The 27013-nt window shown below is 43.0% G+C and overlaps 4 protein-coding genes across 33 annotated transcripts in view; 2 read left to right on the plus strand and 2 right to left on the minus strand.

The window, feature by feature from the left end:
- Positions 1-18843, plus strand: part of SENP5 (SUMO specific peptidase 5) — a 49276-nt gene extending 30433 nt beyond the window's left edge. For 7 of the 25 annotated variants that reach the window (XM_082393205.1, XM_082393190.1, XM_082393211.1 and 4 more), the window contains 4 exons: positions 2823-2960; positions 5626-5709; positions 7189-7239; positions 8104-11463. In XM_082393205.1, the coding sequence (XP_082249331.1) occupies positions 2823-2960; positions 5626-5709; positions 7189-7239; positions 8104-8214 (384 nt within the window). In that variant the 3' untranslated portion in view covers positions 8215-11463. The other 18 variants (XM_082393195.1, XM_082393197.1, XM_082393204.1 and 15 more) reach the window with 15 other exon arrangements.
- Positions 1-18987, minus strand: part of NCBP2 (nuclear cap binding protein subunit 2) — a 32107-nt gene extending 13120 nt beyond the window's left edge. Inside the window, exons 1-4 of one of the 3 annotated variants that reach the window (XM_082393402.1) lie at positions 18855-18987; positions 16624-16805; positions 14128-14266; positions 13459-13526 (exon numbers count right to left, since the gene is read on the minus strand). In XM_082393402.1, the coding sequence (XP_082249528.1) occupies positions 13459-13526; positions 14128-14266; positions 16624-16805; positions 18855-18932 (467 nt within the window). In that variant the 5' untranslated portion in view covers positions 18933-18987. Of the gene's footprint in view, positions 1-11882; positions 13527-14127; positions 14267-16623; positions 16806-18849 lie in introns of those variants that run through there. The other 2 variants (XM_082393401.1, XM_082393403.1) reach the window with 2 other exon arrangements.
- A 166-nt stretch (positions 18988-19153) lies between these two features.
- NCBP2AS2 (NCBP2 antisense 2 (head to head)) lies at positions 19154-19909 on the plus strand. The gene has a single exon (XM_082393409.1). The coding sequence runs from the start codon at positions 19163-19165 to the stop codon at positions 19460-19462; it is 300 nt and encodes a 99-aa protein (XP_082249535.1). The 5' UTR covers positions 19154-19162; the 3' UTR covers positions 19463-19909.
- A 2286-nt stretch (positions 19910-22195) lies between these two features.
- The window catches only part of PIGZ (phosphatidylinositol glycan anchor biosynthesis class Z), a 37394-nt gene continuing 32576 nt past the window's right edge, over positions 22196-27013 (minus strand). For all 4 annotated transcript variants that reach the window (XM_082393281.1, XM_082393279.1, XM_082393280.1 and 1 more), the window contains one exon: positions 22196-25369. In XM_082393281.1, coding sequence (XP_082249407.1) covers positions 23802-25369 — 1568 coding nt within the window. In that variant the 3' untranslated portion in view covers positions 22196-23801. The remainder of the gene's footprint in view (positions 25370-27013) is intronic.

Genomic DNA, 27013 nt, shown 5'->3' on the forward strand with positions numbered 1-27013 from the left:
TGCCTTGTTCCTAATCTTAGGAGGAAAGCATTCAGTTTTTCACTGCTGTTTATGATGTCAGTTGTAGGTTTTTTGTAGATGCTCTTTATCAGGTTAAGGAAGTTCCCTCCTATTCTTAGTTTGCTGAGAGCTTTTAATCATAGATGGATGTTGAATTTTATCAAATGCTTTTCCCTATATCTAAGGAGATGATCCTGTGTTTTCTCATCTTTATTCCTTTAATGGGACCCAAACTGAAGGAGCAGCACCTAATCTTCAGACATGTCAGTCTCAGGGCCACATGATGGCTCTTGAAGTTTCAGCTTGGTCATGACATAAGTTCATTTCTCTTTACAGCGAATCATATGACTACATTTTTCCCCCTGGAAGGGGCAGTGAAGCCACATGGTAATAGGTAGTTCTGTATAATCCTCTTACAGGGAGGACACCAAATAATTGAGATCAGTAATACAATTGACCACACACATCATTCTTTTTTTTTTTTTTTGTCCCTCCTGCTGTAGCATATTCTTATTTCATCATTTTGAACTATATTTTCTACAATTTTAAAGTACTTTATGTATTTCAAGCTCTTTTCATCTCCAAATCAAGGCATTATATTTCATTTTTTCCTGTAGTTTTTGGCAATATACAACTTGTTACTGTTTCAGATATATTTCTCTTAGAAATTTAAATACTAACTTTGAATTAGATAAGTTCCCACTACTAGCTCTCCACTTTATTATCCAAATGAGAAACCAACTTTTTTAATACATACAGAGAGGGCATAGTTCATTGAGAAAGATTTTTGTAAACAATGCGTTTTGAAAGTTCATCTTCTAATTCTACCTTATTAGCATGCCAAGCCCATGAGCCTCTCCCAACTCTTTGCCATCTAGAGTAGATAACCCCCCATTTCTCCTGAAGCTAAATCCTCTGATAACCAGAGGGCTTTGTGCCTACCTTCTTGTTTATACACAAGTCTCAATACACAGTCTCAATACACACTCCACCTGACAAGTGAAACCTTTAACCTACACATGTTGAAGAAATGTGCTCCAAACTCAGTCTTGTTTAGACATTATCTCTCAATCTAAGAAAGCCTGTTAACAACCAGACTCTTCATCATCACATCTTCTATTTTTCTACCTTAGTCACTCCACACACGTCATTCTTAATTACATATATGTAATAAGGTTGTGTGTGTGTGTGTGTGTGAAAATTAATATATTAAAAAGACAAAGATCTGGAAAGACATAAACTGAAGTATATCCTTTTATCTGTATTTTGTAATTTTTATTTTAAAATTGATTTATAATTAAGAAAAAAGTGTCTTTTTGAGAAAAGTGTAAATTTGGTCTCATTTAATGCTGTATTTTAAATATGATTTCTAGTTTTAGTTACTCAGAATTTTTGAGCTGGAAAGGACCAATTGTCTGTCCTGTTTAGTATTTCCTGTCCACCTCACCTCCCAGGTTTATGGATACAGAAACTGAAAAGCAGAAGTGGTTTGTTACAAGGTCATGTAGACTGGTAGAAGATTCTTCTAGAACACGACATTATCTGAATATCAGAAAGCAAAGAACGCTTGAGAAATAGTTTCTAAGAATCTAGTTTAAAATAGCCCTGTAGGGACTTCCCTGGTGGCGCAGTGGTTGAGAATCCACCTGCCAGTGCAGGGGACACGGGTTCGATCCGTGATCCGGGAAGATCCCACATGCTGCAGAGCAACTAAGCCCATGCGCCACAACTCCTGAGCCTGTGCTCTAGAGCCTGTGAGCCACAACTACTGAGCCCTCGTGCTACAACTACTGAAGCCCTTGTGCCTAGAGCCTGTGCTCCGCAACAAGAAAAGCCATGGCAATGAGAAGCACGTGCACCGCAACGAAGACCCAACACAGCCAAAAATAAAATAAATAATTAAAAAAGAAAATAGCCCTGTAATTGTTTTAACCCAGGGAATCACTAAAATACAAGAAACGCCTGAGAAAAATCCATTCACTCTTTTACAAATGTTTATTGAGTACCTACTACTTTATCATCCAGTCCACAACTGGGATTTTGAGTGGTATAGTGAATATTTCTAGATTTTTAAACGATATGTATTACGATATGAAGGGTGAGTGAGGATGTGAAGGACATGAAGAATTATCAAGGCTCTTTTTCTCAATTTCGACATCTGAGAGATTCGAGGTAGTGTTAATGATAACAGCTAAGATTTATTGGCTACATATAATTTGCTAAGCACACTTGTGTGCATTTTACATTTATTGTCACTCTCAACAACTTCATAAGGTCGGTACTATTGTTATCTGTATTTTATAATTGAGGAAATCAAGGCACAGAGAAGCTATGAAAATTGCCAAAGTCATCTGGCCAATAAGTGGCAGAGCTACAATTTGAACTTGACCAGACTTAACTTCAGAGCCTGTGATCTTAACTACTGTACTGAATCTGTAGAAAGATAGAAGGCTAAAAGGCGGCTATGTTGTTTTCTAATACCACAATTCCTTCCTAAATAAGAATTGATTCTAGGTCAAATATGTATATAATAAGTTAAGCTTAAAAATAAGGGGCTAAGTCATATTAGGTAGTTAATAAGCACAGGTTTAGCAGGTTAAATGGAAAACAGTGCTTTCTGTATCTTCAATTTTCTTGTGTGTTTTAGCTTACTAGTTACAAACATGGGCTTTAGACTAAGATCTGCGTTCAGATTCTGGCTTCACCACTTCCTAGTTTTATGACCTTGGACAGGTCAAAGGTCAGTAAATGGAAGCTGCTTTTTGTTGTTGGTTTGGAAAGCCTGTGGTGATGGCTACATTTCTTTTTCTTTCCTTGATCAGGTGGATTTGTTTAAAAAGAGTCTTCTGTTGATTCCTATTCACCTGGAAGTCCACTGGTCTCTCATTACTGTGACACTCTCTAATCGAATTATTTCATTTTATGATTCCCAAGGCATTCATTTTAAGTTTTGTGTAGAGGTAAGTTAATATACTGCCCCCCCCTTTTTTTCCCCATTTATTTTGTGATTGACCAGATGGTATCTCAGCTCTAGGATAGAACAACAGAAGTCAGTACCATAGATGATCAGTTTCTGTCATGTCATGTCAAAAATGTTGGCAGAGAAAAGGACAAGAGGAATCTCCAGGTGGGAAGAGGTAGCTGTCCATGATCTGGATCCCTCTCTGAGATACATGCCCTGTTTTGGATTTCATCAGATTTTTTTCTGTCTTTCCCTTAAAAATACATTTTGGATGTGGATAGAAATCATTTTCCTTGGTTTCTCTTAGAGCTAAAATTGGCTTGTATCTTCAGAGTAACTTCTGTAGAATGTATTATAGCCAAGAGAATCATCTGGCAAAATATTAGAGTTCAGTTAATAAGAGTTCAATAAGATGGTGGGATACAAAGCAAGAAAAATCAGTATGTTTCCTGATTCTCCCGCACAGTTAGAAAATGTAAATGAAAACAGAAAGATTCCATTTTCAAAAGTAGCAAAGACATGAATTACCCAGGAATATACCCTAACAAAAAATGGGGACATTCTTTGAGATGAAGACTCTAAAGTATTTAAAGGAAATCTGAATAGATGGGAAGACAGGCACACTCAGTATTGGAAGGAGATTAATTCTCCCTAAACTAATATATACTAATTTCTGTCCTAATCAATTTCCCAGGAGGATTTTGAATGAAACCTGATAAGCTCATCCTAGAATTCATATTGCAAAATTCATGTGCATGAACAGCTAAAATAGTTTTGAAGTAGATCAAAACTGAAGAAAGGAATATTTGGTCTACTAGATGTCAAACCATATCACAAAGTTTTAAAAATTAAAGCTATTTTAATTATATTGGTTTAGGAATAGACAAGTGGATTGGTGGAACAGCATAGAGAATCTAGAAGTAGCTCATGTATATGTGGGAACTTAGTATATAATAAAGTTGGGGATGGACAGGCTATTCAATATATGCCATTGGGAAAATTAGCTATCTATTTGGAAAAGTAAAATACAGATTCTATTTCATACTATTTATAAGAACAAATTCCAGATGGAATAATGACCTAAATATAAAACACAAAGAGTATGGAAGGTCTTCTTATGCAGAACCAAAAAAAGCAAAAGACATAAAGGAACAGATTGATAAATTTGACCATGTCATCATTTAAAACTTCTGTCTGTCATAAAGTTAAAAGGGATAGATTTGGAGAAAATGTTTGTGACATAGATAATAGTCACTATCCAGAATATAAAAAGAACTACAAATGAATAAGAAAAAGAAGTAAGTATCTAATAGAAAGGGACAAAGGATAAAATAAGTAATTTTTAGGAAAAATGCAAATAGCCATTAAACACATGGAGAGATGCTCAGCCTCACCAGAAATATGGGAAATGCAAATTAAAACCACCTCAGGGTTCCATTTTTTGCCTATTATGTTAGGAAAAGTTTGATGGTACTAAAGTAGGTGTAAGAAACAGGCATTTTCAATTTCTGGTGGAGTGTATAAATTGATACAGCCATTTGGGGAACAATTACAATTCTAAGCAATTCTAAGTGCCTTATAAATTAAAAAGACACATATCCTATTACATACCAGTTCTATTTCTTGGTATATACTACATAAAAATACTTGTATATGCACACAAGAATGGGGCATACACCAGGATGTTCATTGCAGCATTACTGATAATAGTGAAAAGTCAAAACAACCTAAATTTAGCTCTACTAACAGAATAGCTAAATACATACACTGTAGTATATTCACAATATTAAACTGACAATAGCAGTTAAAAAGAATATAGTAGATCTTTGTGTCCTAACGTGGAAAGATCTCCAAGACATACTGAGTTTGGAAAAGCAAGTTGCAGAATGATACCATATATGGAAAGAAAATATGAATCTGCAGATATGTGTATGTGTATATGTATGTATGTATATACAGACACATACTTGTATCTCTACATGTACATACATACTTCTGCTCCACCTTCAGGGGGTTAATTTAATTCATGTAACCTCTGACCACCCTTAGAAAAGATAGGCAGAGAAAGATACACAAAGAGGTGGAGGGCATAAGGGAAAATTAGGAACTCCAGTAGGCTTCATCTTGGTAGAGATTTCAGCAGTGGACTTGACTGTATTTAGTATCCAGGATGGGTTTTAAGTATCACTTTCTAGAAGCTGAATGATACTTTTACCTGCAGCCCTCAAAAACATGGAGTATATCTAAGGCTAGAATGTTTAAATTTCATTTCAGTTATTAATGATTTCTGCCATGGGTTCCTTCCCTTTGTTGAGCATTGGCAGTAATTAAGCCTTTCTTTTTGTTTTGCCAGTATTTATTTAAGTTTCAAATTCAGCAAGTTGACTTACTCCTGGAAAAGGCTGACCATCTCATAAAAAGATCTAATTAAAGCATATACCAGTGTCCACAGTCTAAGTGCATACAGTACAGAAGGTCTGAGTCCTTCACTCTATAAAGTGAAAAAGGTCTGAAATCAAGTTCCAGCTTTAAACTCTTTAATGCATACTCTGCCCAGTGGTGGGGCCACAGCCTCCTCCTTTGCTTCTGTCTGCTGCGGGCAGGTTCCATTTTTCACCAACTGATGGAACACAGCATCTGTGTTGTGGTTTCTTTTTAACCAGAATATAAGAAAGTATTTGCTGACTGAAGCCAGAGAAAAAAATAGACCTGAATTTCTTCAGGGTTGGCAGACTGCTGTTACCAAGGTAAGTAAGTGATAAAAATGAAAACCCAGGCATGTCAAGGGGCTGGAATTGTCTAAGGGGGTGGGTGTCTTTAAAAGCACATGAAGACTGATCATGAAGATACCAACAGAGAGCCTAGAGGCTGCAGGGAGGCAGCTCAGAGTAAACCTCAGTTCAGTATTCATCACCTGGCTGCCCAATTTCCCACTGCCTGCTGGGGCAAATAAATTCAGTCATTTCATCCCGGGGGCAGCTGCTAATGATATAGTTGCTCTGTTGAAAAAAAGGAAAAATTTTTTTTGGTGGCACCTGCCTCTTGCCTCATGGCTCTTATTTCCAGATGACTCATGTAGACCCAGAGAAATACTGAAATGACTATTTGGATTCACTAAGGGAGCAAGTGCACTGGGCTGCTTTCCAGGCATTTGGGGAAGACAAGTGGCCTGAGTGCTTCAGTCTGAACAGTCTAGAAGCAGCACTATGTTTGGCCATAGACATAAAAGCTGTGTGAGGGGCAGAGTGAGCAGGCGTAGCCTCTTAACCCTGTCACAAGTATCAGTGTCTTCCGTTTTATGGGCACTGCTTTGTTTTCATAGTGTTTTTGTATGTATGATCTTATTTGATCCTTACAGTCTGTGAGGTAGGCAGGTCATTTAGGGATAAGAAGCTCTTTATTATAGATGAGAAAACTGAATCCTAGGTGTGAGCTTCCCCAAAGGCCATCAAAACTATTGACAGAGTGAAGTCTTTGATCTCAGGTCTATCCGGATCAAAGACACTGTTAAAAAGGCAGGGTCTTGAAATAAACCTTTAACCCAAACCCAAAGGGACAAGGCTTATTTGTTTATCCTTGAGCTGTACTAAATGCTAACTTCTAAACTTATGTTTTGTGTTTTCAATAACCTAGTATATTAGTTCAAACCAGAACTGAACTTGTGAATATTCTGAATTTACCCAGTAGTATATCCAGGTATTCTAAATTTAATCAGGATCTTTCATATTCCAACACTTTAGGCAGAATACAGTAACCAGTTCTTTGGAAAACATACTGCTTACCTTTACCATGTCTTTAAAAGAATAGGACAGAGTTGTGAAATACGAGATGAAAAGGGAAGACTGCCAAGCAGCATTGTTACTAAGTATTCAGAGTCCAGGCCGCGCGCTGGCACTGCGTTCTCTGATCCACAATTCCATTTGATTCCATTGTCAGTGAATTGACAGCAAAACTAATTATCCAAAGGGAAGTTTTAAAATAGGATTTTATTTGATTTCCCACTTCTCATATTTAGGCAAAACGTTCTAAGTTGTGGTTGATTGATAGCTCTTTTCATGGCCAGATGCCTCCATAAACTCAAACACTTTGAATACCAGAGGTACACACCAGCTGTCTTGGATACAGACAAGTTTCCTGTCTTGCTCATTTTTCCATAAAAACAGCTTTTCTTACCTGAAGAGGAATACTTGGTTTTATTTTAATGATCGTTTTGTTTTTCCCCTTAGTGTATTCCACAACAGAAAAATGACAGTGACTGTGGAGTATTTGTGCTCCAGGTAAAGAAAGTTTTTTCAGTATTTACAATTTATAAATTTATTGGGTTTAGGGAGGAGAAGTGGGATCCCTCTGATGTATACAGGTACTAGGTACAGATAACAGAACACTTTTCCTCCCAACCCTCCTTTGTTGTTGGGAAGCAGTAGTTTCTGCATTTTCATATATTATCATTAGGAAGAACCACCTTCTAAGGCTGAGGATGAATAATTAGTATCATCCATGTCTTATCAGAGGCTATTGGTAAGCCACATTGGAGACTGACGTGAATTTGTCTGTTTCATAGACCCTTGGCATTGGTGGTATTAACTATATTTTTCTAACCGTTGGCAGGTGGTCTTTAACCACAGAGTAAAAACTAATTAGATTTTAAATAAGGGCCACATTTAAACACTGTGCTTTCTCATGCTGTAGATCTTAGGTCTCAAAGGGCTATTGAAAAAGTTGTTATACATTACATTTATGAAGGAAATTATATAATCCATGAATTTAGAGATTTCCAAAGATCTTGGAAGATGGGCTCACTCATATGACTCAACATTTGTAAACAAATTCAAGTTCTCACTTAAAGGCCATGTTAGGTCTGGCTGCATTCTCAGCAGGTCTCACCTTGAGAAGAATTGGAGCCCCTTCATCGGTTTTGCTTTTCACAGTATTGAGTGGGGAGGGAGGGAGAATCCCAAGACATATACTTGCCTGGAAAATTGACTATAATTTGGAGGTAAATGTTTTAAAACAGTTTTACAAGTTTAAACAAACTTTAACATTTGCCTTAGACCCTATTCTATTAGGTCTGCATCTAGTAAAATACATTAGGCTGGTACATAACTCCACGTGCCACTTAAGTGTTTCTGGGACCTTTGCAGTACTGCAAGTGCCTCGCCTTAGAGCAGCCTTTCCAGTTTTCCCAAGAAGACATGCCCCGAGTGCGGAAGAGGATTTACAAGGAGCTGTGTGAGTGCCGGCTCATGGACTGAAACTCAGCAGGGACTCTGGGAAGTCTGACCAAGTTGGAGCAGATGGTTTGTTACTTGAATCTCCAAACTTATTTGAATTTTTACAGATATTTCAGATCAGTGGTGTTGGGCCACTGTTGTTACCTCAAATTTATTTTCTGCCCTTACTCATTTCCCTAGTTACCATGTGCTATTTTTTAATGTTCAGTTTGGTTTCATTTTTAATTTTATGGGTTCTGTGTGTGTGTGTCCCCCCATATTTAATATTTATTATCCAAACGCATGCATATAGACAGAGCATGCAGTGCAGAGTATTAAAAAAAAAAAAAAAAAAGCCTAGTAGATTTGGTGCAGCTTTTGAAACTTAGTTAGATGTGAACTGAATACAGGTTTAAATTTTAATTCCAGAACCTAAAAATGCAGGATGTTTTTGATACAACGCAACTCTGAGAATAGTAGATGTTCCCTGGGGCATAAAGGGTAGCTAGAAGGGGTTTCCGACAAAGCCAGTCCTGCTTTATTTTTACCAGCAGCACCTTTCACTGACTTCCCTCTCCAAGTGAGTCACATTCCTTTTGAAGGGTGAAAAGGAAGTGGCCATAAACTGACTGATTTGTTCTATTTATGGAGGCACACTTGTAAGCACAGTGCCTGCTTTGGAAGAGTTGATTAAGGTATGAGAAAAAGACAGTGACCTTGAGGGTCCGTTTATCTTCACACATGAGAGATTTCAATCTTGGTTTTAAGAAGCATTTATAATAAATGCTTTAATCTTACAAAGGCTTTTACTGGAACACTGATTCCCTGGACTTTTCAGGTTTTGACCCATTAAAAAATTAGTCTCTGTCGAAACTAGTGGTCAAACAAATGAGAATTCAGCCTTTCTAAGAGTAATTGTTTCCCATATGGAAGAAATTAAGATTTGCGAAATACCTTTCTATTTCAAGGGTATTTAAAATATAAACATTCAAAACCGAAGACTGACTTCAGGTATTTTGCACGTGGGTGGGGAGGAGAGAACAGGAAAGGTATTAAGGGAGACTTGAAACTGTGGGAATACAGCAAATGTTATGAGTTTTTTCCCTCTTATTTCTCTAGTGATCTCAGCAGCATGCAGGGCTCATCTGCCTCTGCTTGACCAACCCTGAGACTCCAGCACAGGAGTCCTTTTTTTTGCTTCCATGAACCTCATCTTCTGGGGGAAGGCAGAAGTGGCCCTGTCCTGATTATTACCCTTGGCTGCATTAGGATTAAAGTAATGGATCTTGCATCTTTAATCTAACAAAGTTTTGTGATATTGGAAAGGAAAGGAAATAAGGAAAGATGCATGTTAAACTACATCTTTTCTGAACTGGGGGAGGAAAAACAACAAATGTGTATATAAGAAATTCAGAAGCGTGTACAGAAAAATACCAAGTAAATGGCAGAAGATGCTTCGGTTTATGCCTCGTTAGGTGTGAGGTGTTGAAAATAAAAAGCTAAAATGTGCAGTTTAACTTGGCCATAAGGTAGGGCTGACTGCCAGCAGTTGAGGGTGGAGTCAGAACATGTTTACATGCAGGGTTCCCATCCCCAGACATTCCAAGCACCAACACCAATGTTTACATTGTAAACAGCCCCAGCACTTTCCTAGTCCCTCAGACTCAAACTCCTTAGTATAAAACCAGGTCAGTATTTCTTATTGTGCTTCAAGTCATTAAAAAGACTGATATTAGAGGCACTTTGTGCTGCTACAGGTAGGGTTGTATCAGCATTAGGAAAGGTGACAAAATGGGTTGTGTGTCTTCTTGAGGTTTTCAGGCATAATTATACAAACATGAGATTTTTCAAATCTGTATGTAAGACATTTGCCTGTTTTTTTTTTTTTTTTTTTTTGGTAATGGGTAACTATTGATTAAAAATGTCTTGTACTTTAGAGCTCCGTATCTCGTATCTCACTCTCTGACAGAACCAGGCATACAGAAGAGACAGAATTGTGTTCTGGCCAAAATCTTAATGCCCGAAGTTTCAGATGCCATTTCTTCCAGTCTGAGAAATGGTCATGCTCTTAACAGGGAGGCAGAGAGAACCTAAGGTGAGCTGTCCCAAGTCCAGGGTGCCTTTCATGTCCAGTTTAGTAGGGCACCTTGAGGTACATCGTCCAGCATGCCTTAGCTTAAATGTCAAATATTTTAAGTTTGGTTAAAATGTTTCTCTGTTGTTCACGAAACTTGCTTCAGCACACATAGTCGCTTTCCCCCATCTTGTGATTAGGTGCAAACCTCTATTTAGCCCAAGCCCTACGTTTAGAATGGCCTTTATCCTGATGTTTGCAATAATGGCTTCCTTGCAACAGAAATTTTGGAAATACAGTCTGGGCTGTTGGTAGAAGAGACAGGCATTGTTTTACTCTCACTAGCTTGGCACTGAGTTGTTTGGGTGCCCTCAAGGTGGGCAGACCTTATGCTTTTGGGGTTGAGGGCAGGCCTTATACAAACTAAAAGCTGCTTATGATGTGCCTTCAACAAGCTGCTCAGTCCTCTCCATCAGCAAATTTACCAGTCTGTAGTTGCTTTTATCCTTTTGTTAAATCTATAGCAATGAATGTAGATTTAGTTCAACTTTTAGTTAAGTTCTCTCAAGAATCATCGAGAACCAACCTTCTCTTAAGGAAGGGATGCACTTAAGGAAGGGAGAAGCAGCAGTTGCTGCCAGTAATCCCCAAATCATTTTTTTTGGCTTTGCATTTTATTTTCTACTTATCATTGAATATGATTAACATTGGTCACCTTGAATTATAGTTGGAACAAAATAACAGACCTAACTGGGACACAGCCAGCACTAGCCTAAGTTGAGCTGCCCCTTTTCTCTGCAGTTGTGGTATACTACTTCCCTGGGTTAGAAGGAATAATTGGGAGCTCTGGGTGAATCAGACTCTTCAGGCGAGAACCAGTGTGTTAATAGTGTGAATGAGATATCCTGATTACCTGCTCTGCTTAATTGTTATGCAACTGAACTAATCAGCAGGTGTAAAGCACATACTTTGTTATGTGCTAGGGTCTGCCTCCTGGTCTGTAGATAATTAAGAAGACCTAGGGAATGCCATCAGAAGTGCTAATTGTATTTGGGTGTTAACAAAAGCAGGTCTAGACAAGCTGTCCACTTAAATGGTACCTTTTGGTTAGAAAAAAATTATTTAAAGAAAGAAAGATAGATTGTGATCATGTAAAAATTACTCAAACCTTCTAGCAAAAATATTTTTTTGGAAAATAAACTAAATGCCTTTATAAATGTGTGTTCTCTTGTGTGGGATAAAATGTACTGTTTGGTGAGTAATTTTTCCCAGTGACATACCAGTCACGACAAGGCTCATCTATTAACAGTGACCAGTGTGGGCTCTAAGCAGCCCACCCTGTCCAGTAGTAGCATTTTTTGCAACGATGGAAATGTTCTGTATTTGCATCCTACAGATTCCATTATCTATTAACCACGGGTGGCTATTGAGCATCTGAAATGTAGCTAATGTGACTGACGATGAGGAAATGAGTGTTTTAATTTAATTAGCTACATGTGGCTAGTGGCTACCATATTAGTAAGTCAAATTAAAATGGACATGCAAATTCTGCATACTATTCATAGATTCCCCCAGAATGTATTCCAGAGTAAAGAGCGCTTCAATGTCATTATCGGTGAGGAAACACAGACAATAATAAGTTGGTCCAATTTTATTGAAATCTGTTACAGAAGACAATTCAAATAGGAACCACTGTGGTTTTAACGCCTATAGAAATCTGAGTTACGTTTTACTGCAAAATATAAAATACATTAATTCAAACTACAGTGTAAAAAGACTTCTTTAATAATGAATTGTATGTATGTCCTCAATAAATTAGATATTTGCAAATGTCTTCCTAAATACAACTAATTTAGAGAGATCTTTTAAAGTTCAAATAGCCGGTTTAAATTTGAGAAAACGTACACTTACTGTAACATGAAAGATGTTCAATTGAGATACTTCAGCCCCAACTTCACAAACTACTGGAAATTAGGAGATACTTTGTTGCTAGATGAAAAAATATCACTTACATCAGGGAAAATTATTAGACGACTACCAGTTTAAAATGAGCAATAGGTCACATGATATTAGAGAAATTCTCTCTTGCCTTACAAATGCAAAATAAATCCTCCAGACTCCCTTCTCTGTAGAGACCATCAGCTCACTATCCAGGCTCTGAAACTCAGCACAGTTAGTTAGTTGGGAAAAAACAAGACAGACTTCAGTATGAGAAGGAGCCAAAACATTTCCCGAGGGAAGTATTTCTGATTTTTTTGTTAAGCATTCTCTCTTGATCTTAAAGCTCTTTTTTTAAAAACAAAACAAACAACCCCACTCAATTCCCAAGATCAGTTTGAAAATGAAAAAAATAGATCTGCTGGCTCTCACAGCAACCTTCATCATGTCAAGGCACTGGTTTAACGCACATCATCTCCTGATATTTCCTCCCCATTTCCTACTGACAGCGTCCCCCCTTGCCCTTAGAGTAGTTGAGGTTCCCTGTAATACAGACCCTTGGTTTTTTTAGCGTTAGCTAAAACACATATTTTGAAAAATGTGTTTAGTAAATACCCTTCAAGTCCTGACCTAATTTCCTGATATATAAAGCACATAAGAAGTGGTGTCCCCTGCGACTGTCTAAGGCTTACCAACTATTTAGGAAGTTCCCTTGACTCTTAAGTTTGCCTTCAGAGATTAAAATTCAACACAGAAAAAAATTCAGTTATCAAAATCTATTCCTAATTTAGAGTAAAGCTACATTACATAGCAAAACTCCACTTATTAAACTTTATCTCATGCAAACTTAAAATTTAAAAAATAGTAATTCCAGGCCCCATGGGATGACCATGAACCTACTTAGATGCAAACATGGTAAACACTTAAAAATTTTTTTTCCAATCTTCCTAAAAGAAGTGTGTTTTGGCTGATCGAGCAACATTACACATGAAGTCTGTTGCTAAGGAACACAATTTTTGACCCGACAACACAAATCATTGTGGTAATCTGACACACAACCAAGATGCTAAGACTATAGAATTAAAGGCATTCTTTTGGATTCTGTCCTTTAATAATTTTTTAAGTGGAAAACCATGAAGAGCCTTCCAGCTCAGTAGAGACATATTAAATAAAGCTTGGTAAAAATAGGCAGGTTCGCAGACCTTGGGAGAACGCACATCAAATTCAACAGGCCAAAGGAGTGAGTTTTTCATGATGGGGCTCTCACCACTCACTGGTTTTGGGCCAGTTTTCCATAACCTCCTCTCCCAGCATCGTAGTCCTGACGATACTCATCTCGTACCTTAATTGAAAAGAACGTGTTACAGTATAGAGAAGATTAGTGTAACAAACGTGCTTCCTAAAATGTGTCAAATAACTAAGTCTTTTCAGATGTCATGATGTGAACATTTCAAGCAGAACAGAACATAATTTTAAGCAACTGATAATATAGCTCAACTGCCCTGCAAAATTAAGACTACCTAATGGTGTTTTACCAAACACCAGGTTCATACTCAGCATTCAACGATAGCACGTTGCAAAGAATAAACTATTTTAAAATAAAAATGTAAGTCATTTTGGTGCGTTTTGCTTTTTGTTCAACACTCTTGGCAGGTGAAGAACATTTAGCCCCTAGCAGAAGTCCAATAATGGTTGCTTGCGATGTAGAGAATATACTATTTAATGGTTTTTAAAAATAATTTACCATCGCTTCTCGGCCTTTTGGCTAAGATCAAGTGTAAAAATAATTTACCAACCCCAATGGGTGGTTTTCAGATTCACTTCAAGCCAAGGTTATAGGCACAAAGTTATTTTCAGAAGAGCAAATACAAATTGACAAAACACTTGTCATTTAGGACTGGAATCCCACACAAAGGCTGAACCCAGAGAACCTTTCTGCATACCTGGCCCCCAGAACGCCCACGGCCATACTGCCTGCCCTCCTTAAAGCCTGCGTCCCAGTCTGTGCGAATGATCCGGTCATCCAGACGAGTTCCATTTATGTACCGCATGGCATTTTCTGCATCTGCTCTTGAATAGTATCTTAATTATAATTATTAAGGAATTAGCATTTCTCCAGATATTTTTGTAAACAGAGAAAGCAACATCTAAATGAAGCTGAGTTAAGAAGAAGTACAAAAACTAATCCAACCAGATGGAGTTCAAAGACAATCATTTGGCTTGCACAGGCCTGTTTGAGGTTGGTCCAGAAGCAGTCAAAAATGACACTTATCCATGGCTACACCGATGATTTTTTGGATAATCCTGTTAAGTATCTGGTTCCACTGTCTCCATATTTTGGTTTGCAAAATATAAAATATGTTCAGTGCAGGTTTTAACCACGAACTGTTATCCAAGAAAACAATAGCATCTTTGGGTTCCCTGAAATATGAAGCTGTATATTCAAGAACCTTAAAAAGAGGTCACGGTACATATGAATTGCCACTGCATTTCATTATAAGGAAACACTCAAAATATCACTCACATTAGTAGTTTCAAACCAGATCTACTAAATCTATCTTCGGGGTGCTATTAAAAAAAAAAATCTTTGTAAGTAATTATGATTATTAGCTGGGTTTAGGAAATACTGATCTGGACTTTTTCCCCTTGTCTTTAATTACACAGGGAAACACTGAAATTCCAGTGTCAGCATCTACACAATGCCTAGCACACTGTGGGCATTCAATAATTTTTTGTTGAATGAAATGAATGCTAAAGGGCAAACTGAGGAAAAAAACACTAACAATGAACGGTAGCCTTTCTTTCAGGTATTTGCCGTCATGATTGTTGATCTCTGACCTTCAAGGCAGATGCAAAAACACTCCAGTTCTTAGAGACTGGTTATTATCTAGTATTTTCTTTGCCTTTTCTGTCCCCTGTGAACTATTTTACACTATTGCCACCAGAGGCAAAAGTAAAACCTGGGCACTCGTCCCTCGTATCTGAAGGAAGAGTGGAAGAAGCTTGCAGAATCCAGAAATCAGATACCAAAATCAAAAGTGGGGAATAGGTTCAAAAGTGGGGCTTCTGGGACTTCCCTGGTGGCGCAGTGGTTAAGAATCCGCCTGCCAATGCAGGGGACACGGGTTCAATCCCTAGTCCAAGATGATCCCACATGCCGCAGAGCAACTAAGCCCATGCGCCACAACTACTGAGCCTGCACCCTAGAGCCCGCGAGCCACAACTACTGAATCCCATGCACCAAGAGCCCGTGCTCCACAACAAGAGAAGCCACTATGTGGGAAAAAGACCTGTTAACAGAAAGGCATTTAATCCCAGGCAAATAAAAATAAAATGATAGGGATCTGAACTGTCTGGAGGAACTAGGGCATTGTCTTTAACATTAACAAGCCAAATAAAATCCCTTTTCATTCTAGCATTTGAGAAATCCACATGTCCCAAAGGCAAGGCAGCAACTTAAGAACTTCTGCCTGGGGACTTCCCTGATGGTCCAGTGCTTAAGACTCTGCACTCCGAGCGCAGGGGGCCCGGGTTAGATCCCTGGTCAGGGAACTAGAGCGGCAACAAAGATCATGTGCTGCAACTAAGACCCGGCGCAGCCAAATTAATTAATTAATTTAAAAAAAAAAAAAGTAGTTCTGCCTAGATCCACATAGTCAGTCTTTTTTCCCCTAATTATAATCAGAAACCCAGGGATCACCAGAAACTGAAGGAAATTTTACAGCATAAATGCAACCAAAAGAAACAATTCAGGGCACAGAAAAGAAAATTCAAAAGACACGGTAGATCAGGTCTGGAAAATTTCTCAAACAAAATGACCGAAAAATATTAGTTAAAAAACAAAACATCAAAGGATAAATCCAGAAGGTCCAATATTTGGAGAGTTTCCAGGGAGAGAATAAATGGTCACAAGTAAATATAGCTTTGGTTTTGACCTATAAAATCAAGCTATATACATCTACATAATGAAATACTATATAGTTGTTTTAAAAAGAGGTAGACCTACATATGCTAACATGAAGCAATTTCTAAGATAGGTGAAAAAAAAAAATGGGTGCATGCAGTACGCTACCACACATCCATAGGATTACTTCTGGAAAGACCCACGAGATTCATAACTGATTGTCTCTGGACTTAGAATGGTATAGGGCTTTTATTTTCACTACGCTCTTTGGACTTTTTGAAACACCATAAGCATATACATTTTCAAATATTATTTTTCTTAACTATGAAAAAAGAATGGATTTCAGAAAGAATGTTAATGTTACTAGCTTTCCCAGTGTAAGAGTACAGGCACATTGGACAGAAGGAAGGAGAGGCAGAGGTAAGTGTAGGGATGCTAATCAACGAATATCCTCACTCATCTTGTAAAACAGGGTACCAGCCACTCTCGGCCCCACCTCTGGCCAATAGCTATATCAAACACACAGGAAGGATACTCCACAAAGCAGAACCCACATGCTGTTTTCTTCATTTTATCCAGGCCCATGATGATTTTCTTTATGTCACCACTTTTGCTGAAGAGTTCATAGATTTGTTCTTCAGTTGTATAAAAGGAAAGATTTCCAACATACAATGTACAGCTTTTCTTCAGTAATTTTTCCTGTTCTTCATTGTCACCCTAGAATTTCCAAGAGCAAAGTGAAAAAAGAAAGGCATAAAACAATGTGAAGTGTATGCTCCAAGTTATATTTTTTAAAAGTATGAATATACATGGATACCACACACAAGAAACAGGTAATATGTCTGCCTCTAGGGAGAATCAAGGGACTGCAAGTCAGATCTCCATGTATGGAAGTCTCATTTAATTCTCAGAGCTGAATGAAGTAGGTCCTAATTTATTATCCTCATTCTACCTGAGGGAAGACAGTTAAGTAGCTTGTCCAGGGTCACACATCTAATCAGTAGTTGTAGCTGGAATCCAAACCTAGTCTTATCCCCAATCCCATACTTCCTTAAAAGTTCACAGGACAAGAGTCATTTTAACGATACATTAAAAATAGGTTTTTCAGGACTCTGGAATGAGACATTAAATAAAGTAGATTCACTTTATTACTGCTGTTACTGATTTGTTAACATAATGGTCAAGAAGCATTTTCCTTTTTCCTTCTTCTTTTCTCACATATGTAAGTCATGTCCCACCAAACAGCCTACAGTTTAGGACAACTGGTATAAGTACTTATTTAAGGTATGATAATAATGTGGATCCCATTCAGGAAACACTGTAGAAATTCTACAAGACAGTATCTTACTACTATCTAAATGAAGCTATAGGCTTTAGACTGCAGAGATAAACAACAGCAAAAGTTGAATCCTTTCACTGTTTTAATCTTGCAGGATGCTTGAAATTCATGATGGTTATGATGTGGAACTTTCTATAGTAATGAGACCTGTAAAAGTGATAGAATGAAAAATCATGCCTGGGATACAGTAAGCATTTAAAAACAGTAGACTGAGTGAAAATCTAAGATCTTTCTCAATTTGACCTCAAATTTCCATTTCCCTACCCTACTAATGCATTTTAAACATTCTCCACACCTACCTTCTTCTGTATGTGACCCCTCCCTTCCCCGTCACAGGGAATTTTCTGAACCCTCACAGCCCCTCCCTTTCTACTCATCATTTCTGCCTAGATTATGATTACTTACCTCCATTGTAAATCTGTACATTTACAGTCTTTCCATTTACAATCCCATAATCCCTAGAGGATTATGAAGTCTTAGGGTGTGGAAACTGTCTTCCCTCTCTAAGGTTTAGCAGAAGGCTTCAGCAACAGCACTCAATACAAATTTACTAAACAACCACTAGTTAATGAGTGTCACCTCCACCCCATCCCCGCCTTTGCTAATACTGAAGAACCCACCTTTAATATCTGCAGCCTCCCCCTTTTCCACAGAATCTGCTATGACTTAGGCCAAACGAAAATTTCCCTCTTCTGAAACCCAGCAGTTCTCCGATCTTGACATCTAGACCCTTAACATGCTGGTCCCCCTCCACACTCCAAGGGCTCCCTAAAGGTACAACTTATGGAGGGCCGTTTAACTAGCCCAAGGAAAGGACGTGAAACGCCAAAGCGCAGTTTGACTGATGTAACTGAAATTTTTTAAATAATTAAAAGCCCCGGTATCTGGGTCAGGATGGCGCCTCCACATGCTCCACGTGTCAAAAAGACACCGCTTCCCCTCATCACAAAGTCACCTTCCCGCGGCACCGTTCAGGAAAGCACGTGAAACGCCAAAGCGCAGTTTGGCTGATGTAACTGAAATTTTTTAAATAATTAAAAGCCCCGGTATCTGGGTCAGGATGGCGCCTCCACATGCTCCACGTGTCAAAAAGACACCGCTTCCCCTCATCACAAAGTCACCTTCCCGCGGCACCGTTCGGGAAAACGTGAGACGCCACTACTACTGCCGCCCGTCTGCACTGCCCCGGGGATCAGGGAGCGGCTGCTAGGGAATGTGAGAGCGAGCCTCAAATTCCCTGCCTACGAGAGAAGAGGATTCAGTGATATCCAAACGCCCCTTCAGCATCCATTCCTCAGCAGGCACCGAGGCTTCCCTTCGCGTTTCGGGATACCAGGGAATGGGAGACGACACAATGAGACAAGAGCAAACCAATTCTCAGCCTTCAGGCCCGGGGCCTCCCCTTCTCGCTGCCCCGCTTGCCTCACCCGGAAGTGCTGGTCCCGGTACTGGCTCAGCTCGACGTAGGAGTCGCTGCGCAGCGCCTTCAGGAGGCCACCCGACATAGTGCACAGATTTCGGCCGACGACACCGCCACTGCGAGAATAACGAAGCCGCCCCGGCGGAAGCGGAACCGGAAACGCTCGGAGGCTGCTGCGGAAACTCGAAATCCCGTGCTCCAATCCCAGCACGGCAGTGTCGTCACCCGGCGGCGCCGGCGCAGACGTGGTCCGTAGTCAGGCGTCGCCGATCAGAAGCGAGAGCAGCGTGCTCGGGGTTCCGGGACGCTCCGAGGATGGTTCTACGACGGCTGCTGGCCGCCCTGTTGCACAGCCCGCGGCTGGTGGAGCGTCTCTCTGAGTCGCGGCCCATCCGGCGTGCGGCGCAGCTCACCGCCTTTGCACTGCTGCAGGCCCAGCTACACGGGCAGGACGCGGCCCGGCGCCTGCGAGCCCTCGCGGCAGGGGCCGCGGGCTCTCTGGGCCGCCGCAGTGCCCGCTTCAGAGACACCTTCATTCAGGAGCTACGCCGCAGCCTCCGGGAACGCCCGCGGCCACCACCAGGTAGCCAGAAGGGCCCGGGAGCAAACCCCTAAACCCAGGCCAGGCCGAGTCGAGGTCGCCTGCTTTCCCTTCTGGGCTCGACACCGGCCTCGGCGCTAAGAAGTCATCCCGGACACTGCTCACGGCTTGGAATCCTGACTCAGATGGTCCGCCTACAGAGGTCCCGCTCATCAGAGAGCCCAGGCCAAACCGACACCCCTGGTGAAGGAAGACCTGTGATCGGACGGGACACGGCGTATGAGGAAAGCCCCCGAAGCCTGACAGAAGTAAAGATAGGCTGGGCCCTGCTACACCGCGCGGGCAGAGAGCCATGGACCAAAGTACAACCGGAAAGAGGGTCTGCCCTCTGAAATGAGACTAAAACTAGTGATGGATGCTGCACTGATATAGCAGGACACTACTTCCAGGGGAGATCCTGGATGAAAAGACAATCCTGCAGTTGCCAAAATCCTCTGATTAAATGTGTGAGCTGAGTAATGGGTATTGTTACCGGACAAGGTTCTTTTGCCCCATGCGTAGCAAGCCAAACGCTGAGATGCAGAGGTTTGCAGCAAAGAGAGGGTTAACTCTCAAGGCAGCCAAGGGAGGAGGAGAACTAGTCTCAGATCTGTCTTCCCCAAGGCAAGGGGCTTCGGGTATTTTGGGGATAAAGAATAAAGAAGGAGGGCGGCCTGAGACGTGGGGAGCGTGGGGAAAGGTGATTGGAGAAAGGTGTGGTAATTGTAGTTCTGCACAGGTGTAACTAAGCCACATGCATCTACAGCTTGAAAAATGGAGACTCTTAGCACCATCTGCCTCTGCCGGTGGAGTTTTCGGCCCTGTGATGTCAAAAGGTCAGGAGCATGCCCAGAGCTTGAACTAGACACAGCCAACTGCAAATTCCTGGAAAACAACTCCATCAAACATCTTATTGTTTAGGCTGTGTGCTGCTTGGAGGCCTTGTGAGTCTTAAAATGACCTTGATTAGCGAAGGCAGGTGAAATGGACTGACTCATTACCCATGGTTTCAGTGTGTGCGCCATACTTCTCTGGCAAGGTGGATTAGGATTCCTGGGGACTTGTAGGCCCATCGTAATACTAGTTAGCACATATTGAGTACTTACTCTGTACTGGGCACTTGCTAATTGCACTCTGTGTGGGTTATCTCACTCCTTACGACAACTTTCACATGAGGAAGTGTAAGGCTACTTCTTAAGTTGCCCAAGGCCTTACAGAGTGGAATGTGAATACAGGTGTTTGTCTCCAGGGCCCAAGTCCCTAATCACATTTCCCCTGCAGCATTTACCCTGACCTTCAATGCCTACCTTCCCTGCCACCAAGCACCATCATCACTGGGCGTTAGGACAACTGCCTACCATGGAACAAGCTACCTGGATTCCTTGTTCCTATTTTAGAGGGTCTGGGATACACTCTAAAGACTATGCTCCAGCTAACAGACCCATGATTCGGAAATCCATTGTATGCATTGATTGTCTCTAATCAGGCTACACAATTCATCATGCAATCTATAAAGCTCGAAGCCCAAGAAGCTTTTAGGCTGGTGACCAGTTTATACTCTGGCATTCTGATAGTCACAGAGGGAGCTGGATAGGGTGGAGAAGCAAAAGCAGCCTATCCTCCACTTTCCTAATGGTCATAGTTCTGATTTGGCATTCCATCCTCCAGTCTTCCCATCAGAGGGGCTTCTATTTAATCCTCTCTGAGGCCAGCGTCCCACTCTCCTAATGACAGAGTTCTAATTTGGCATCCTACCCTCCTGTCCTCCCTCTCCCAGACCAGAGGCAACTCACTGGACTCTCCTTTGACCTTGGCAGTGAGGAGCCAGAGGAACTTGTTCATTCTACAGCCTTGTTTGCCTCATTGGTTTCAATCCCACTCCTTGGTCTCTGAATCTGAACATCAGAGCAGCAGAATGTTAGTAGTCCCCAGCCCAATCCCTTACCCTCAACATAAACAAGCACACTCACAGTTGGGTCTTTTTCTAGACTAGCAGAGACGGAAAGAAGCAGTGCAGGAAGCAATGAAGCTTCTAGACAAGCTGGCCATTTAGTAAGAAAGGAAGGAAAGCAAGAAATGAAGGCAGTTTATTTTTTGTGGAAGAAGTGTGCAGGAACTAAGTAAGTTCCCTCTGTTTTTGTAAAAGGAGTCTGAGAGCAGAGAGAGAGAACTGGGTCCTTTCTGCTCCAGCTAGAGGAGATTTGGATGCCTCCCCGCTTCGTTGGAGAAGCCTCCAGTGTTCGTAGTCAGTGGCTTGTCAGCCCACCAGGTTCCCTATTACTAAAGAAACAGACCAAATTCTTCCCACCACCCCCAGTGGCAACAATCTCCCAACATACCTTTCAGGCTCTTGTGAGCTTTGTCAGAAAGTGAAGCAGGGAAGTAACTCACTCCACTATCCTGCAGGACAATTCCAAATCACCCCTTGGTGCCACACAAATCTAGACACCAACAGACAAATTTGTTAGCGTTCAGACCACTACGGTCTACACAGACCGCTACACCAACAGCTCCTGCAGGGAATTCTGGGGGTGTGAACCCAACTGGAGAAGGAAAGAGAAGTCCCAAGAAGCCCAGAGGAATTTGGGACCTTCGAATCTGGGGTGTCTCAAGGTGGCACTTGGTTTTATCTGTTGGGCAGAGAAGCCATCTTTGGCTGCAGAGTAAATAAGTGCTGTCGGGTGCCAGAGATGACGCTAAGCGCTACAGGTAGGAAGACCAATCTGAAGTTCGTAACAAACCAACCAAAAGAACAATGAACTATCATGAACAGGTACTATAGAGTTTTAAAGAGGGAAATATCCGGGAGTGTGCTACAGCCAGCTCAGGAGAGAGATCCTTGGCATCTCCTCCCAGGTTGAGTAACATCATTTTAGTAGTTTGAAACCAGCCATGGTGAGAGTATTTACACCACACAAATCGGCAAGCACTACAAATGGGGGCTAGTTTGCCCTTAGAGAACGGGTTGCTAAACATTTACTAGCATGGCACTGACTTTCCTCTCCCTCGGGGTTGGAGTCCTGAGGAACGTGTGGCACTAGGACCCTAGCAACCGCCGCAGAGCAGCTTGCCTGTGGAGGGTGGAGCTTTAAGATGACCCAAGGCTTTAGCCAGCAGAAGGCGGGACTAGAAAAGCGCTCAGGTTAGGTCGATTGTATAGGTTTGGCCTCCTGCTCTGTGCTCCTCCAGCATACTGCTCTCAGTGGCCTGGGTGCCTCTTGTTCTCATGAGATGGCAGGGCCGCGAGGAGGGAGAACGAGGACAAGCTTAGTGCCACAGCTCCTCGTGTTCCCAGCGGACCAGGCGGGGGGGCCCCTGTGCTGTGAGGAGCAACACGCCCCGGTGCGAGGGCTTCCACCAGGGCAGCGGGTGTGGGTTTGGCCCGGGGCCTGCTCTCGATCCTGTGAAGGGGCTTCAGACAGAAGCTTTGAGCTTGGAGAGTGACCAGACCACATTTAAGGTTTTGTGCTCAAGTGCCACCAAATACTGACTGAGCCTTCTATCTCCATTCCCACTGGGGCCAACTGAGAAGGGAGAACATCTGGGCTCCGTGATCCCTCAAGGGTGAGATGCAGAAGCGTTCCATCACCTCTCTCAGGGACAGGAGTAAGAGAGTGGGTGGGGAGAAAAGTTCCAGAACTACTTTTTTTGGTAATAACCAAACGCTGAGACGGTAGGCCCTGAAGTACCGTTAAATACAGCACACCCACTTCTATGCTTACAGAGCTTTGGGAGAGACATGCCTGTCTGGCCAGGGAACATGTGCTGCAGACTCAGGAATGACACAGTGTTAGCTGGCAGACACCTCAGAGACCTTCTGATCCCTTGTACAGATTGGAAAACTGAGGCTGGGTGAGGGGAAGGGGCTTTCTTAAGATTACGTAGCCAGTGTGTAGCAGACCAGGGACGAGAACTAACTCCTCTGAATATGAGCTACCTGCTCTTTCTACATCACTACACTGCCTCCTTCCAGGTATCTAGGAAGCCAAAGGGTTGTCATGACAGCAAGAGGTAAGGCATCCTGGAAGGTTTGGGGGGAGTCATTCAGGAACGTCATTAGGAGATTGTTGTCTCCTTTCACAGTCAGGTGCTATTTATATGTTTAAAACATCACAGTGGCTGGAAGGAATAGGCCAGGAACAGGCATTTTGCGTCATTGATTACACCAGGTTCTTTGGGGACCTTGGCATCAGGACTGCGACTGGTCAGATCTTTGGTTTTTGAGGGAAGATGGGTGTCAGTTTACCCAGAAGGTGGAGCAGTCAAAGGCTGTGTACAGGAGAGGTGGGGATTCTGGAAGGGAAAGGGAAGGAAGAGAGTCAGGTCTCTGTCCCAGCCCAGCTCTCTACCTAGAAGGTGGAGCAGCGCCTTCACCTATGGCTGAGTCTTGGGCAGGGGCTTTTCTGTCATATTGTCGGGCTTCTCCCCCAGCTCCAGGATGTGAAGGCTGAGATGGTACCTCCAAGCCCCACTCAGCAGGGAGGACAGGGCCGGTGGGTCCTCCAGAGTCAAGTGGGGAAAGATGAGTGTCTCATTCTTGAGGGGGAAGCTGCACTTCTTCATGGCAGACCTGGTGGTGCCAGGGGTCACCACAAAAAGGCGGCAGAGCCACGGCCCACCAGCCACGTGGCAGGCTGGTTGTCTGGTGAGGTTGCTGAGGGCTTGGCACAGGAGCTGGTCCTCAGCCCCGCCCATGTCCACCACCTCCACGGGCGAGCCCAGGCCCGGGAGGTGCAGGAGGTGCCGCGGGGGCATGTAGGTGTGGGTGAAAAGGAGTGTGTAGTGGGTGGGTACACGCGGGAGCGCAGGAGCGCGAACCACCTGCTCCAAGTGCCCCAGGCCAGGCACCAGGCCTCCCTGGTGCAGGCAGCCGAAGAAGAGGGCACCCAGGGCATTGCAAAGGACCAGGGTGCCCTTGCGGGGTGCCAGTTGGGTCTGTAGACTACAAAGCAGGACGAGGGGGACCAGGAGGGGGATTAGGAACCGAGCCTCCTGGTGGCTAAAGACAGACAGCAGGGCCAGGGGCGTGAAGTAGAGGAGCAGGAGGTGAGACCTGGGGCTGGACTGCAGGCTCCGGGCAGCCAGTGCCCTTGGGAAGCCCATCTGTATGCAGGCCTGGAGGCAGGCTCGCAGCTGCTGCCACGCAGCCTGCAGGGCGTGGGCATGCAGCACCCCAAAGAGCAGGAAGCCATTGACTGCCAGGTGAGTGAGCCGCATGTGTGTGCCATGCCTCGCCAGGTTTACGGGATCCAGGTTGTAGTACAAGAAGTTGGCAGGTGTAAGGACAAGGGTACTGGGTCTAGATGGACTGGAGAAGTAGCAGCTGTCCACAGCCACAAACCCCACCGCTGTGAGGGTCGCCCCTGGGAGCAGCACCAGGGCTTCCTTGGTCAGCGACTTGAGGCTGGGGTTTGTGGCTCCATAAGTACCCCAGAGGAAGAGCGGGACCAGAGCAAAGGCCAGAAAGGTGGGCCGGTTGAAGAAGCCAGCAGCCATGACACCCCCAAGAAGCCAACTGTGCCACAGCGGGCCCGGGGCAGGCTTCTTGGGCGTGCAGCCCCCAGTCACACGGGGGGATACCAGTACCAACAGCCACACAAAGAGCAGCCCCTCAATGGCATTGGAGAAGGTCCTTGTGTAGAAGACCAATGTGACGTAGGAGCCAGACAGCAGGACCAGGGCGTTCCAGCGCTCCGCCCCCCAGCGTGGGGCTACATGGTACACGGCCAAGTCCAGGGCAAAGGAGAGGGAAGTGAGGAGGAGGCGGGGCCCGACCAGCAGCGCATAGCCACTCACCGGGCCAGGCCACGGCCCCCACTCTTCCCAGAGCCTGAGCAGCCAGAAGGCAGAGCCAGAGGTCAGCAGTGGGAAGACCACTGTACGGCAGGGGCTGCTGGGGTGAAACTCCCAGGGTCGCGCGGCCTTTATGCCCAGGACGTCCTCTGCAGAGAGAGAAGGAGAGGTGAGCCAGGTCCCAGCACAGAGGATATGACGGACAAAATCCTAGGATGGCCCCCAAGATTTTCCAGCCCCCTGGTGTACATGCCGGACATAACCCCTGGGACTGTGAAGACGACAGAGTTCACTCCTGTGATTAGGTTACGTCACAGGGGTCAGCTGACCCTAAGATACGGAGATCACCCAGATGCATGTGACAAAAATCACATGAGCCCTTTAAATCAGAGAGTTTTCTCCAGCTGGTGGCAGAAGAGGACATCAGAGGTGAGAAGGATTTGCTGGCTTAAAGGTGGAAGGGGCAGTTGGCAAGGAATGTGGGAGGCCTCTGGGAGCTGAGAGCAGCCCTTGGCTTACAGCAAGCAAGGAAATGGGACTTTAGTTCCATAGCCTCAATGAACTAAATTTGTTCAACAGCAAGAATCGTCTTGGAAGCAGATTTTCTCCCAGAGCTTCCAGACGAGAACTCAGCCCAGCCCATACCTTATGATACCCTGAGCAGAGAGCCCAGGCTGGACTTCTGATTTACAGAACTGTGAGCTGCCAGTTTTAAGCTGCTAGGTCTGTGATGGTTTGTTACGCAGCCCACACCTGGGAAGTGAGGTAACAGTGTGTCCTGGATGTATGAGGAGGGGCAGGGGGAGGCCCCATTCCTCTCCTTGAGTTCTAAAGTCTCCAAAGTCAGAGTCAAAAACACATCTCCGTGATTATGACTGTTACCCAGGACAGCCAGTGTGAGAATGGGGGAAGGGAATGAGCAACTGTGGTTATGGTCAAAAGCGACTGGTTTTGTCTATGATTCTTAATGTTTAAAATTAAGAATATACTCATGTAATTAAAATTACTTGCTGCCTGGGGCTAGTCTTTGACTGTGTGCCCCACTGTCCCAGAGCTCTGAGGGGTGGGGGTGAGGAAAATGAACTCTTAATTTCTGCATCTTAGCTCCAAGCTCTACAATATCTAACACTTGATAACACTGCCGGTTGTCTAAGGCTCTTTGCTTCTCCTCCTTATTCTTCCAGCCTTTTGGCAGTTTTTTTCTCTCTATGTCAGAAGGTGAAAGGGAAACAGAAAACCTCGGATCAGATCAATCTGGCTGCTTTTTACTAGCTCAGGTTAAAAAAAAACGCGGCGGGGGGGTGGAAAAAAAACTGGACCTTTCAACTTTAAAAACAAATGCACCTGTTGAGCCCTGTGGCAGAGATAGCTGATAACTCCCCAGTCAATATCCATTCCTTCCTTCATCCTTAGTCTCTTTAGCCGGGCATTTGGTCAGATATAAACACTATATTTTTTAGCTCCCATTTGCAGGTACGTGTGGTCACATGATACATTCTGACCAATGGGATGGAATGGGCAAAAAGTATGTGACTTTCAAAATATGCCCTTAAAGAAAATAGGCCTATCTCTTGGCTTCCTCTCTTGGTGTCAGACCTGATGCCTGGAGCACAAGCAGCCATATTGAACCATGAGGAGGAAGCCTTGTGACCACAGCATCTGAAAGGCCTCAAGGTTTCCAGCAACCATCTTCATGATGTGTCCTATACCACCTAGAAGTTAAGTTCTAACAAGTGAGCATTCTAGGTCTGGGTTCCCTCAGCCGTCATATGAACCTACAGAAGAAAAGTTTC

Source organism: Balaenoptera borealis (assembly GCF_965194805.1).
Source record: "Balaenoptera borealis genome assembly, chromosome: 5".
NCBI classification, from domain to species: domain Eukaryota; kingdom Metazoa; phylum Chordata; class Mammalia; order Artiodactyla; family Balaenopteridae; genus Balaenoptera; species Balaenoptera borealis.